General features: G+C 36.3%; 1 protein-coding gene across 9 annotated transcripts in view; it reads left to right on the top strand.

The window, feature by feature from the left end:
- CSPP1 (centrosome and spindle pole associated protein 1) overlaps positions 1-14,697 on the top strand; it is a 113,738-nt gene that overhangs the window by 49,763 nt on the left and 49,278 nt on the right. For 8 of the 9 annotated variants that reach the window (XM_018058438.1, XM_018058441.1, XM_018058439.1 and 5 more), the window contains 5 exons: positions 1,550-1,643; positions 2,675-2,732; positions 5,849-6,057; positions 8,427-8,548; positions 8,912-9,023. In XM_018058438.1, coding sequence (XP_017913927.1) covers positions 1,550-1,643; positions 2,675-2,732; positions 5,849-6,057; positions 8,427-8,548; positions 8,912-9,023 — 595 coding nt within the window. The remainder of the gene's footprint in view (positions 1-1,549; positions 1,644-2,674; positions 2,733-5,848; positions 6,058-8,426; positions 8,549-8,911; positions 9,024-14,697) is intronic. The other variant, XM_018058443.1, reaches the window with a different exon arrangement.

The raw sequence follows: 14,697 nt of genomic DNA, 5'->3' as shown, positions 1-14,697 counted from the left end.
CTTTGCCACATTCATTGGCTGGAAGCAAGTCATTGGTCCTGCCACACTCGGGAAGGTTTGTACAGGAAGTTCGCACCAGAAGGCAGAGAAAGAATGTAGATATGTCTGAGAACTTTGTCTGCCACATTCATGTTTTTCTGTTACCTAAGGACCAGTCTCTCTGAGGCCTTATTTTAACCTCAGCTGGAACATCTAGAGCAAACTTCCCTCGAGAAAGATTGCTCAGCCTTCCTGCTTGCTCCTCTTCCCTGAATACTCTTAAAGGATCACCAAGAACTCCAATCTAGCTGGCTGGAGCTTAAATTTCTCCCCACTTCATTGGAGGAGGTCTGTGAATTCAATTTATGGGTTCTCCGTATTTTTTTGCCCAGCCTAACGGAATTTCGCTCTGCATACACTGACTAGTTCACAGTAAAATTCAGAGGAACCCCTTTACAGATTTCAAGAGCCTTTTTACGCTTCTTTTTGAATCTTTGGCTCAAACTTCCAGCCACTTTAGCTTTCCTAATTTTGACCTTTATTTGCTCAGTTTAACTGTTTCCCACGTTAAATTTTTTTTTTTTTTAATGGAAGGAGGCTGAGTTTTGTGCTTGTTAATTCCATCATGATCAGAAGCAGAATGGACATATCAACTTTGATTGTAAACTATTATTATTAACCTTACTATGATTTATATTACCTTATGGGAGCTTCAGTGTTGCTGACATCTGTGCTTAATGGACAAAAGGAAACTAATAATGAAGGTAGTAGAGAAGTTTCTGGTTCAGTTGCATTTTTGATATCCTGTGATTTGTATAGTTTTCCAGATTTTGCATGACTGGATTTTCATGTAAGTGATACCAGAGTAAAAGGTTTACATATTTTTTTTCTGTAGAATTGAAATAACCATTGAAATTTTTTGAGCAGGGTGTCATCATGATTAATATTGCATTTTAGGACAGTTAATCGTACGTAAGTGTGCTTGATGTATTAGAATAGGGAGGGAAGAAGTTGTGGAGACAAGTTAAAAGGTTATTGCTACAATTCAGGTAAAATGTAGAGTTCCTTTCCAAGGTTGATGGCCATTACAGTAGAGAAGAGGGGCCTCACATAAAATAAATAAGAAAGGATGAGATAGCAAGGTTATAGTGACGTTTTGAGGCTCGATGATTAGGTCGCTAACAGAAAACAAAGGGACAGTTGCTTTTGTGATGTCCGTTTGAACACACTTGTTAAATTTAAGGGGCTTGTGGGAAATATTAATGGAGATAGTATCCTGATTTTTGGAAAGTGGGAATAGAAATTATTCTTTTATTTAAGAAGATTTTTGACTGATGTAGAATTTGGGGGAGGATTAATGTGCCTTGTGTTTGACGCATAGTAGTTATTCATAAATTATAAAACTAAAATTGAATAGGTAAGGATACATGTGATTTTACCATCTACATATGCTGCATATGTAATAATTATGCTCTGATATAATTACAATGTAAATTAAAATATTGACTTTGCAGTTACGTGTGTTACTGCAGAGTTGACTGCATTTTTTTTTTTTTTTACCATTTTCTAGGGGGTGAAGATCGAGAACTTATTCAGAGAAGGAAAGAGAAATATAGACAAGAACTACTGGAACAAATGGCTGAACAACAGAGGAACAAGAGACGGTAATGAAAGGTTTGCGTTTAACAAAGATGTTTTGAATTTAAATACGTTTGTTTAAAATGACACGGTAGTAACTGTTACATGGTAAAATAAGGGAATATTTTTCCTAATACAGTTCTGTGTTTATAAATCATTCTATTTCAGTCTCCACATTGTAAATCAGCCAGGGTAATAAAACAGATACTTTGAGGGTGATCATTTTCTTCATCACAGGTAACAAAAGAGACTGTGTGTTCATTCTGTAATAAGGCTTGTACATACTCTCATTAATTCTTCAATTTTAGGGGTGCATTTAATGTTATCTACATGCCCACTGTGTTATCCCATATATAGTAGCAAGTAAAAAGTGTTTTGTCTTTTAACAATGAAATGGTAAGCACACATATATGTACATACCATATAAAAATAATCATGAGAGATCCACAGATATTTATATTGTATACAACTTTCAGAGTTTGTAATCATTCATGTAGAAAGATCTCTGAAATAATAATTTCAGTTTAAAATTAGGGATAGATATTTTGGTTGTAGAGAATTCGAGACCTGTCACCTTTTAGTTTTGCCTTTTTCTTAGAGGAAGCGAGTATCTCTTGTCTGGTATTAGACATATTTAAGATCATTTTTCTTGAATACTCTTACTGGACAGTATCCTGTTAATTTTTAATTTTTAATCCTCTCTTTTGTGAACTGAAGATATACATGTATCCTAAAAGAAGTTTTTATTTGTTTTACTAAGACTTTGCTTTACTTCTTTATTCTGTATAAATTGCTTAGACTTTGAAGTATCTCAGGCACTGGTTTAGAGATATTTATTCCAAGTCAGTTTGCATGTGAATGCTTGTTTACTTACCACCAAATCAGAAAATTTAGTTTTCAGAATTATTTAAGGTTTTATTGTTAATTAAAGAAATTATTTACTATTTATTTTTGGAGATGTCATTGCATGGACTTTGTCAGTTTGTTTCACTAATGATTATGATTTTGATACTGTTTAGTATAACCTTGAAATATATAAAATTTTAATTTTGTTTAGAGAAAAAGATTTGGATCTCAGGGTTGCAGCTTCTGGAGCTCAAGACCCTGAGAAATCGGTAAGAGTTCTTGCCATCTTTTAATGTTTAATCTTTCATTCAAATAAGGCTCAAATGTAGTGGCAGGTAGAGACAGAGCATATTGGAGAAAATGTAAGAGTAGACAAGTTTAACAGTAATAAACTAAATTCAGTAGTTCTAACTCTTGTTTACTTCTCTAAGATAATGTTTCCCTTTTCATATATGTACTTTTAAAGTTTCTTATAAATTAGTCCTTTCACTTTATTTTCGTGCAATATTTTAGTTTAATATACAATGAATGTTAATCTTCATTGTATTTTGATAATGTTTGTTGTATTAGAGGGTGCCGGGGTCCAGCCCCCGCAGGATCCAGGGGAACCTGAAGGAGAAACGGCTTCGGCAGATGATTTAGAGAGAGATAAGGAAAGAATGTTGTAGATAAGAAAATAGAGGAGAGAAAGAGGCTGATATTCCTTGGTTTACACAGAAAGCTAATAAAGTCTTAGAAGCTCAGGCAGGAAAGTGAACGCAGAGAGCCTCTGTGTTCCACGGGATCAGCCTGAAAAAGAGAGGGAGGGAGAGAGAGAGAGAGAAAAAGAAAAACACGGGGTGACCAAGCTTCTTCAGTGAGCGAGGCCCATTATTTTATTTTTAAAAGGGACTTTTATACCTTAACTTGTACATAGAGGGAAATGAAAGATGCAAAGTCATACACAGTCAGCCCAAACATTACATCTGTTTTGTCTTTATCAAAACCAGGATTTTTTCTGCATACCTTTCCCATAAACAATATTGTGTACATTATCTTCTGGCTTTGGAGGCCTGTGAACATTTTATGACCCTCTTTTGATAAAGGCTGCTCAACTAGAAAACTTATTTTCCCTTGAAATGTTTTTTCTTTATATTTCTAATCTATGTGAGCCTCAGAAAATGTTGAACAGAGTTACATTTCTCAGGGAGCAAAGGTGCAGTGAGTTACAGCAAAGAAAGAACCACTTAGCTCAAAAGTCTGATGTGGTTAATTTGAAGGCCACACTTGTTTTTCTTACATTCCAACTATGTTAACTAATGCACTCCCAGTTGCACAGTGGGTAAGAGATATGGGAACTTAGCAACAAGCATTGGCCCAATAATGAAATCCTACACCAGCACTACTCTAATAGCTTTTAACTCTTTGAAAGGCTCTATGTTTTAGGCTTCTCGTGCCTCTCACAGTTGGGAGGCTGTAAATAATCACATGCGTAGCTGTAAGAGTCTGGATAAACCTGCCAAGCAAGCTAGAATGCTAACAGAGGGGGTTTGAATTGAAATATTCCTCTCATGTCCAGGAGACTTATTAGCTAGAGCCCTAAGTTGATTTTTGCAGAGAAAGGTGGTCGGGGATAGCCCACTGTTAATGTCAGAGGAGTTGGTGAAAGACACAAAACAGTAAGACAGACAGATTCTGGTTTTGGGGGAGATGCTCGAGAAGGGGTCTCCTCGAGGCCTGATCTCGCCTTTGCCCATCAGGCCTCTTCCTCATGACCTTTGCCATAGGCGGGATTCCCCACGCTGGCTCCCGGCAAGAGGGGTATCCAGAGAAACTGAAATCTTTAATTTCTTGTCTTTAAGCATTTTAGTAATTTTTGCTTAATGTCAGTCTAGAGGTAATAACCTTATATTACTTTAATTTTTTAATTTTCATAATTGGAATGAATTATACACATCATTGCAGTTGAGTAAGGAGAAGGTAATAATTTATTACTCTTCTCAAAAGCTACTTTTTTTCTTAGTTGAATGTGTAGAATTTATTTGCTAGGGCAAATTTTTGTTTCATCTCTAAGAAACTTTAATTTCTTTAAAAATTACATTAAAAAGTTTATTCTTAAAAAGAATACAGCAACTGAAAATAATTCTGTTGTGGGCAACTTTTGTCTTACTTTTTCTTATGCTAAATATAACCTGTGGATTCTTCATTTTAAAAACTTTGATACTGCACCAGTATCACTCGTGAGTGTGATTTTTGACTTCTCATAGAGTAAAACTTGAAGATTAATCTGAGAAATCATTCTTGAGAAATTAAGAGTGCTAGGAAAAAAGAATAAATTCCAAAATTGAATATATTTTCCTCTGTCAATAAATACCTTCCAAGTAGTTTTGATAGTCAAGAATTTCCTTTTAGAATCTTGAACTTTTTAATGTAATGTGATGGCATGTTAAACCTCACATTTATAGTTACCTTTGTGTTTGATGGATCTTCTTATTTATATTTAAACAACTTTTAGAGTGTCAAGTTTATTTTATGAGAATAAATAAAAATGTTACATGTAATAGTTATTTAGACCATCACTTTTGGGTTTATTTTTGATGTGCAAATGTTAGAAAAGGGCACTTAAATGATGTTCTGGAGCAGAGGTTCGCAAACTATAACCTGTGGCCAAATCGATTTGCTGTCTGTTTTTGTCAAGTTTTATTGCATCACACCTTCCTTGCTAATTTGCTTATATACTGTTCTGGTCTACTTTAGAAGTTACGAAGAGATCTCATGGCTTGCAAAGTCTGATATATTTACTAACTGGCTCTTCACAGGAAACGTTTGCTCACTCTGCTCTAGAGAAACTTTAATGTTAGAATACTTTGATGACAATTGAGAGTAGTAAAGCAGCATAGTGTTGTAGTATAATAGAGTTTTATATTTAGAATTAATATCTGGCTCTAGTCTTTGCTTATTTATTAATGGTGAAACTTTAGGTGATTTATGTACTTTCATAGAGACTCAGTTACTCATTTTATAAAATAAGAATTGTATCTTAAAAATCTCTTATAGCTGTAAAATTCTGTTGTGTGTGCTCAGTCATGTCTTACTCTTTGTGACCCTATGGACTGTAGCCCTCCAGGCTCCTCTGTCCATGGGATTCTCCAGGCAAGAATACTGGAGTGGGTTACCATTTCCTCCAGGGGATCTTCTAAACCCTAGGATCAAACCCAGGTCTCCTGCATTGGCAGGCAGATTCTTTACCACAGAGCCACCTGGGAAATCCCCAAATTTTTCTGTCTCTGCTCTCTGTCTAACTTAAGTGCCTGCTGGCAGTCTGGGATAGAGGGTCTTTTGAGATCTCTTCCACCTTTAAATTTTATGATTACATGTGACACACAGATTTTCCTCTTTATTTTAGCCTGATAGACTGAAGCAGTTTAGTGTGGCACCAAGACACTTTGAAGAGACGATACCACCTGAGAGACCCAGAGTAGCTTTCCAGACACCTCTCCCTCCTCTGTCCGCCCCATCTGTCCCACCCATCCCATCAGTTTACTCCATCCCATCTCAGAATGAAGATGTGCACAGTGGACTCAGCAGCACTCTTGGTGACATGGTGCCTCCCAGGTGCTTGTTTAAAATGTTTTGTGTTTGGGAATTAGGTAAGGTATTATTATATTTTATATTTAGAAGTAGTTGCTGAAGCACATGATGATATCCTTCAGAGATTTTCGTACAATTAATGGATTTTGTCAAATAATTTCTGTTGAAATGTGTTTTTATTGTTGATCTTCGCTCTGTTAAAAAACAAGGGAAATTCTTATAACATTCTTTTATTGTTTAAAGATGCTTCAGTATTTTTAAAATGTATAACTAAATACATTTAGTATTTAGTTTTAGGTCACATTTTGAAATGTCTGTTTTTAATATCTTTTAACATATAAACCTGGACATTTTCAATTTTGTAATTTCCACTTGGCAAACATTGAATACTTCCTTCAGTTAATGCAGAAAAAGTTTCTAATGTGATTGTTTTATATATATTACTTTAGTTTGTTTTCTTCAACTCTTTCTTTGTGATTACTTACAGGCTATGCAACTCAAGTATCTGAAATAAAGTGTTGAGATTATAAAACCTGTAATTTAGGTATTAGGGTAAAGATTTGATGTCACAGGTAAAAGGCATCATACTATATTGGACTAAACATAAAGAAAATCTTGTTAATATTGGTATTTTCTGGTCTATACTTTCTTCTTTCAGGATTTTTGCTTATTTTTTATTCACTACTAATGTATTAATTGACGGATTGCATTTAATCAGATGTTTTTCCTTTTTAACATCGATACTTTCTGGGCTATACATTCCTTCAGTAAGACTTGGTATCATCTTTTATTTACTGCTAACAAATTGTCTGACCATGTTTACTGTATTTATCAGATGTTTAGTTTGTTTCATCTGATGGCTTCCCAATTCAAAAGGCTAGATGGGATTGAAATTATAGAGCATGGTGTGATGATATCAGTGTTGATTTAGGGATTAAAATGGTTGCTTCACTGGCTGGAGTTTGGGCAAACTATGCTTTTATTGAACTTCAGTTTTCTCACTTGTAAAAGTAGAATAGTAACATACATATGTGTGTGTGAGTGTGTATATGTGTTTTTAAATCTACAGTTAGAGGATTGTTATGAGGAGTAAATCTTGTATAAATCTCTAAAAATTTAAGCTTTAATGATACTGAAAGTTTTCTTTTATAGTAATTTTTCAGCTGTTTTGTTGATGTATCTACAGAGTGAGGATAGTAAGATTAGACACATAAATCTTAGTAAATGTGAAGAATATTCATGACTGAAGAGAACTTTAATGCCTTCTCAGCGCTTCAGAATTATTTGAAGTATACAAAAGAGAACCTAAGATACACACTCAAATGTGAAGACATGCTAGGATGCCTCCTTTCTCTTTCTGTTCATCTAAATGAATCTGCTTTTTACCTTTTAACAAATGGAAAATATTGCCTTGGTGGAAATACAGAGATACTGCTTAATCATTAATGAAGTGCTGATGTGGACATTTTCAGAAGTTTTAACTTTATGAAGTGCTGAAAATTAAGTCAAAAATTTACTGTTGATATTTAAGTAGTTTCTTTTTCACATTATAGTTTAATTCCTTTGAAAGAACAATATATTTTTAGAGTTAAAAAAAAAAGTACACCTTTCTCTCAGTCACATGGAACCACTTGTAATGCCATTCTGTACCTCTGCCTTTTCTTCTTGTGTCCTCCTCCTCTGTGATTCACTCTGGCAGCGTGGTTGAAGCATTGCCTTTCTTGGAAAGCATCCTTATACTTCCTCCCCTTCTCTATGTGATCTAAATGTTCCTACTCCATATAATCTAAATGTTCCTGTTCTTTTGACACCCCATGTCTCCTTGTATTGCTTCATCTGCTCTGTGCTGTGCTAAATTGCTTCAATCGTGTCTAAATCTTTGCAACCCCATGGACCGTAGTCCACCAGACTTCTCTGTCCATGAGATTCTCCAGGCAGGAATACTGGAGTCGGTTCCCAGGCCTTCCTCCAGGGGACCTTCCCAACCCAGGGATTGGACTTGTGTCTCATTATGTCTTCTGCATTGGCAGGCAGGTTTTTTTGTTTTTGCTATTAGTGCCACCTGGAAAACCGCTTTATTTTCTATACTCTGCTATAATGGCTGTTTTATTTCTGTATTATTTCTGAGGGACAGAGATTATATTTGTTCGGTACTGGCAGATGGTGACAAATAAGATACTCATTGACTAACTGTGGTTCCCTTAAATTCTGACATTTTATATTTTTTGCTTTTTGAATTACAATTTTTGATAAGAGATTGAAGCAAGATAATGACTTTTCCTAAAGTAACAATTAGATTTTCAGTAAGATTTTTGTAAAGGAATACTATCTTGATTTTTTTTTTAAGTTGCAATGAAATATGAGAAGAATTTCCCAATTTTCTGTTGGTACAGAGTTGCACCTCTGCCTCCACCTCCCATGCTGCCCCCTTTGGCTGCGAACTACCGAACTCCTTACGATGATGTGTACTATTTCTATGGGGCCAGGAATACTTTGGATCCTGGTCTTGCTTATTGTAAGTTATCTGTGGGGTAAACATTACTGTACAGCAGTTCAGTCAGGAAAATTGGTTTCTGTGCAAGCAAAAATATATCAATGAGAAAAAGCACGACTTTACTTAATTCCAATATTATATATTTATTGATTTAGTAAATGCTCTACTTTAAAATTCAGTTATAATTTGTAGTTATTTCCTTTTTATCTAGATTTAAGAAATAACTATTTCATGTTTTCTCGCATTATTCTTTGCTAACTCTTAACTCAGAAGGAAATATGTTTTTTTTCCTTAGGTAGCATTTTCGGTATGTGACTTTTTCTTTAGGGATAAAGTGTTATTAAGTGAGTACTCTTGACACAAATGTGTGTGTTTTCTTTTTAGATGGTTCAGGGATGATGGGAGTACAGCCTGCTCCTGCTGCTTATGTTACAGCTCCTGTCTCCCACCAGCCAGCACAGCCTATCGTCACCCACCAGCCAGTACAGCCTATTGTGTAAGTAGTTAAAATAATACTTTGTTTCAAGATTAATTTGTCTTCCATTGAACCTGTATTATTCAGTGCACTCTTTTTTGTTCAGAACAGATATAACTTATTTTAATTTACAGTTATTATATAACCAGTGCACAATGGTGGAAAAGATTGAGGGCAGGGGACCACACAGGATGAAATGGTTGAATGGCATCACCCACTCAATGGAGATGAATTTGAAGAAACTGTGAGAGGTAGTGAAAGACAGGGAAGCCTGGCATGCTGTAGTTCATGGGGTTGCAAAGAGTCTGACACAACTTAGTGATTGAATAACAACAACGTTATGTGTAGTGCTTTTAAGTCAGTGTTTCATATTTCATAGAAAGCACATTAAAAAAATTAAGAATAACCTCTCTTTCTGTTATTAGAAAAGTCAATTGTGTGTCTTATTGATAAAAAAAGAGTACAAACAAGTGTATAAAAAATTGAAATCACCTAAAATCTCATTCATCCAGAGGTAGATATATCTAAATATGTATTCAAGAACCCATTTTATGTACAAATACAACCACAAAAGTATATACAGAACACACTAGAGCATCTTTTTAAAAAAATGACGTTTTTATTTAGAGATAAACATAGATTCCTATGGTGAAATTATAAGAAGCAGTATAGAGACATCCTGTGTACCTTTTAGTTTCTTTCAGCATTTTCAATATTCAGTTGCTAATATTTTGCAAAACTGTGTTCAGTATCACTCGGATATATAACACTGAATACAGTGAAGATACACTCCCATCATTGCAGGGATTCTTGACGATGCCCTCTTATAGCCAGACATAGTTCTGGCCTACCCCAATTCTCTCCTTAGCCACTGGCAGTAACTGATCTATTTTCTATTTCTGTAATACTTCAAGCATGTTTTATAAGTGGATTTTTAAAATATGTAACCTTTAGGGGTTGACTTTTTAGAGTTAGCATAACTGTCTGGAGATTCATCCAGGTTTTTGCATGAGTAAATAGTTCATTTCTTTTAATTGTTAGTAGCATTCAATGGTGGGGAATGTACCACAGTTTAACCATTCACTTATTAAAGATCATCTAAGTTATTATGAATTGATGCTTTTGAACTGTGGTGTTAGAGAAGACTCTTGAGAGTCCCTTGGACTGCAAGGAGATCCAACCAGTCCATTCTAAAGGAGATCAGTCCTGGGTGTTCTTTGGAAGAACTGATGCTAAGGCTGAAACTCCAATACTTTGGCCACCTCATGTGAAGAGTTGACTCATTGGAAAAGACTCTGATGCTAGGAGGGATTGGGGGCAGAAGAAGGGGATGACAGAGGATAAGATAAGCTGGATGGCATCACCGACTCAATGGACGTGAGTCTGAGTGAACTCCGGGAGTTGGTGATGGACAGGGAGGCCTGGCGTACTGCAAATCATGAGGTTGCAAAGAGTAGGACACGACTGAGCAACTGAACTGAAGTTATGAGTAGAGCTGCTGTAGACATTCTTGTACAGGTTTTTTTTTTTTTTTGTAAACACAGTATTTCTTTAGGATATTGCCTAGGAGTGTTTGTTATTGTTGGGTTGTATGGTAGTTACAGCCTACTTTTGTAAGAAACTGCCAGACAGTTTTCAGAGAGACTGTACTATTTTCCTTTGTATCAGCAATGTATTAAAAACCTGTTTTTTTTTAGAAAAACAAACAAAAACCTGTTTCTTCATATCTTCCCCAATATTTGGCATGTAACTTGTGTTTAGGCCATTTTGATAGGTGTATATATAGTGATTGGGGTTTTAATGTAGTTTCCTAATAATGATAATGTTGAACGTCTTTTCATGTGTTTATTTACCATCTGTAAATCTTTGATGAAACATCTGTTGATACGGCTCAGATGGTAAAGAATCTGCCTGCAACATAGGAGACCTAGGTTCAATCCCTGGGTTGGGAAGATCCCCTGGAGAAGGGAATGACAACGCACTCTAGTATTCTTGCCTGGAGAATCCCATGGACAGAGGAGCCTGGTGAGCTACAGTCCATGGCGTTGCAAAGAGTTCAACATAACTGAGCGACTCAGACTTCCACTTTCCACTTTTTTACTTTCTGTTGATGTCTTTTGCACATTTTCCAATTGGAGCATTTTTTTTAAAAAATACTGAGTTTTTAAGAGTTCTTCATATATCCTAAATATTAGTTCTTTGTCAGATATGCGGTTTGCAAATATTTTCTCTCCGTCTAAAGTTTGTCTTTTCATTCTTTTAGTAGGGTACTTGTAAATTTTAAATAAGTCCAATATATCAGCTTTTTTCTGTGGATCATGCTTTCGGTATCAAGTATCTAGGTATTTGTTTCCTAAGCCTGGATCCAAAAGATTCTCTACTGTTTTGTTTTAAAAAAATAAACGAACTCTTTAGTTCTTCGTTTTCCTGAAAGTTTTTGTAGTTTTACATTTAACTTCGTAATCCATTTTCAGTTATTTTTTGGGTAAGGTGTTAGATTTAGGTCAGAGTACCCATTCCCTGCCATGTGAGTGTGCAGTAGTTCCCAGGACCATTGGTTGACAAGATCCTTTTTCCTGGGAATGGGTTTTATACCTTTATCAAAAACAGTTGGGCATGTTTGTATGAGTCTCTTTCTGGGATTATTCTCTTCCATTGTTCTGTGTGTCTGTCCTTGTGTTGGTGTCACTTGATAATTGTAGCTCCGTGGAAGTTGGGAAATGGAGAAATATGACTTCTTCAAATTTGCTTTTTTCCAAGATTCTTTTTTGACTATTCTAGATCCTTTGTATTTGCATGTGAATCTTACTTGGGATGAGCTGCTCAGTTTGAGATTTTGTTGGAGAGTATATAAGATCTATAAATCTATTTGGTGTTCAGTTCAGTCACTCAATCGTGTCCCTCTTTGAGACCCCATAGACTGCAGCACGCCAGGCCTCCCTGTCCATCACCAATTCCCAGAGTTTACTCAAACTCATGTCCATTGAGTCAGTGATGCCATCTAACCATCTCATCCTTTGTCATCCCCTTCTCCTCCCGCCATCTATCTTTCCCAGCATAAGCGTCTTTTCAAATGTGTCAATTCTTCGCATCTGGTGGCCAAAGTATTGGAGTTTCAGCTTCAGCATCAGTCCCTCCAACGAATATTCAAGACTGATTTTCTTTAGGATGGACTGGTTGGATCTCCTTGCAGTCCAAGGGACTCTCAAGAGTCTTCTCCAATACCACAGTTCAAAAGCATCAATTCTTCTGTGCTCAGCTTTCCTTATATTCCAACTCTCACATCCATGCAGGACTACTGGAGAAACCACAGCTTTGACTAGATGGACCTTTGTTAGCAAAGTAATGTCCCTGCGTTTTAATATGCTTCTAGGTTGGTCATAACTTTTCTTCCAAGGGGCAAGCGTCTTTTAATTTCATGGCTGCAGTCATCATCTGCAGTGATATTGGAATCCAAGAAAATAAAGTCTCTCACTGTTTCCATTATTTCCCCATCTATTTGCCATGAAATGATGGGACCAGATGCCATGATCTTCATTTTCTGAATGTTGAGCTTTAAGCCAACTTTTTCACTCTCCTCTTTCACTTTCATCAAGTGGCTCTTTAGTTCTTCTTTGCTTTCTGCCATAAGGGTGGTGTCATCTGCATATCTGAGGTTGTTGATATTTCTCCTGGCAATCTTGATTCCAGCTGTGCTTCCAGCCCAGCGTTTCTCATGATGTACTCTGCATATAAGTTAAATAAGCACAGTGACAATATACAGCCTTGACGTACTGCTTTCCCTATTTGGAACCAGTCTACTGTACCAGGTGCAGTTCTAACTGTTGCTTTCTGACCTGCCTACAGATTTCTCAAGAGGCAGGTCAGGTGGTCTGGTATTCCCATCTCTTTCAGAATTTTCCAGTTTGTGGTGATCCACACAGTTAAAGGCTTTGGCATAGTTAATAAAGCAGAAGTAGATGTTTTTCTGGAATTCTCTTGCTTTTTTGATGATCCAGTGGATGTTGGCAATTTGATCTTTGGTTCCTCTGCTGTTTTTAAAGCCAGCTTGAACATCTGGAAGTTCACAGTTTGCATACTGTTGAAGTCTGGCTTGAAGAATTTTGAGCATTACTTTACTAGCTTGTGAGATGTGTGCAATTGTGTGATAGTTTGAGCATTCTTTGGCATTGCCTTTCTTTGGGATTGAAATGAAAACTGACCTTTTCCAGTCCTGTGGCCACTGCTGAGTTTTCCAAATTTGCTGGCATATTTGTGAAAGTGTAGCACTTTCACAGCATCATCTTTTAGGATTTGAAATAGCTCAACTGGAATTCCATCACCTCCACTAGCTTTATTCATAGTGATGCTTCCTAAGGCCCACTTGACTTCACATTCCAGGATGCCTGGCTCTAGGTGAGTGACAACAGCATTGTGATTATCTGGGTCGTGAAGATCTTTTTTGTACAGTTCTTCTGTGTATTCTTGTCACTTCTTCTTAATATCTTCTGCTTCTGTTCAGTCCATACCCTTTCTGTCCTTTAATGAGCCCATCTTTGCATAAAATGTTCCCTTGGTATCTCTGATTTCTTGAAGAGATCTCTAGTCTTTCCCATTCTATTGTTTTCCTCTATTTCTTTGCACTGATCACTGAGGAAGGCTTTCTTACCTCTCCTTGCTATTCTTTGGAACTCTGCATTCAAACGAGTATATCTTTCCTTTTCTCCTTTGCTTTTGGCTTCTCTTCTTTTCACAGCTATTTGTAAGACCTCCTCAGACAGCCATTTTGCTGTTTTGCATTTATTTTCCATGGGGATGGTCTTGATCCCTGTCTCCTGTACAGTGTCACGAACCTTCGTCCATAATTCATCAGGTACTCCCTCCATCAGATCTAATCCCTTGAATGTTTTTCTCACTTCCACTGTATAATTGTAAGGGATTTAATTTTAGTCATACCTGAATGGTTTAGTGGTTTTCCCTACTTTCTTGAATTTAAGTCTGAATTTGGCAATAAGGAGTTCATGATCTCAGCCATAGTCAGCTCCTGGTCTTGTTTTTGCTGAGTATATAGAGCTTTTCCATCTTTGGCTGCAAAGAATATAATCAGTCTGATTTTGGTGTTGACCATCTGGTGATGTTTATGTGTAGAGTCTTCTCTCATGTTGTTGGAAGAGGGTGTTTGTTATAACCAGTGCATTCTCTTGGCAGAACTCTATTAGCCTTTGCCCAGCTTCATTCTGTACTCCAAGGCAAAATTTGCCTGTTATTCCAGGTGTTTCTTGACTTTCTACTTCTGCATTCCAGTCCCCTATAATGAAGAGATATCTTTTTTGGGTGTAGTTCTAGGAGGTCTTGTATATCTTCATAGAAGTGTTCAACTTCAGCTTCTTAGCATTACTGGTCGAGGCATAGACTTGAATTACTGTGATATTGAATGGTTTGCCTTGGAAACAAACAGAGCATTCTGTCGTTTTTGAGATTGCATCCAAGTACTGCATTTAGTACTGTTTAGTATTACCATCTTAATATTTTTTTCATTTTTTAAATTATGGTAACATACACATAACATCATTTGAAAGCATTTGTAGTATATAGTTCAGTGATGTTAAGTACATTCATACTGTTGAGTAACCATCACCATCATCTGTTTCCAGAATTTTTCATCTTGTAAAACTGAAACTCTATACTTACTAAACAATATCTCCCTATTTCCTCT

This window comes from Capra hircus, chromosome 14 (genome assembly GCF_001704415.2).
Source record: "Capra hircus breed San Clemente chromosome 14, ASM170441v1, whole genome shotgun sequence".
Taxonomy (NCBI): Eukaryota; Metazoa; Chordata; class Mammalia; order Artiodactyla; family Bovidae; genus Capra; species Capra hircus.
Note: the sequence above shows the minus strand (reverse complement) of the source record. Positions and strands in the feature narration are given on the sequence as shown.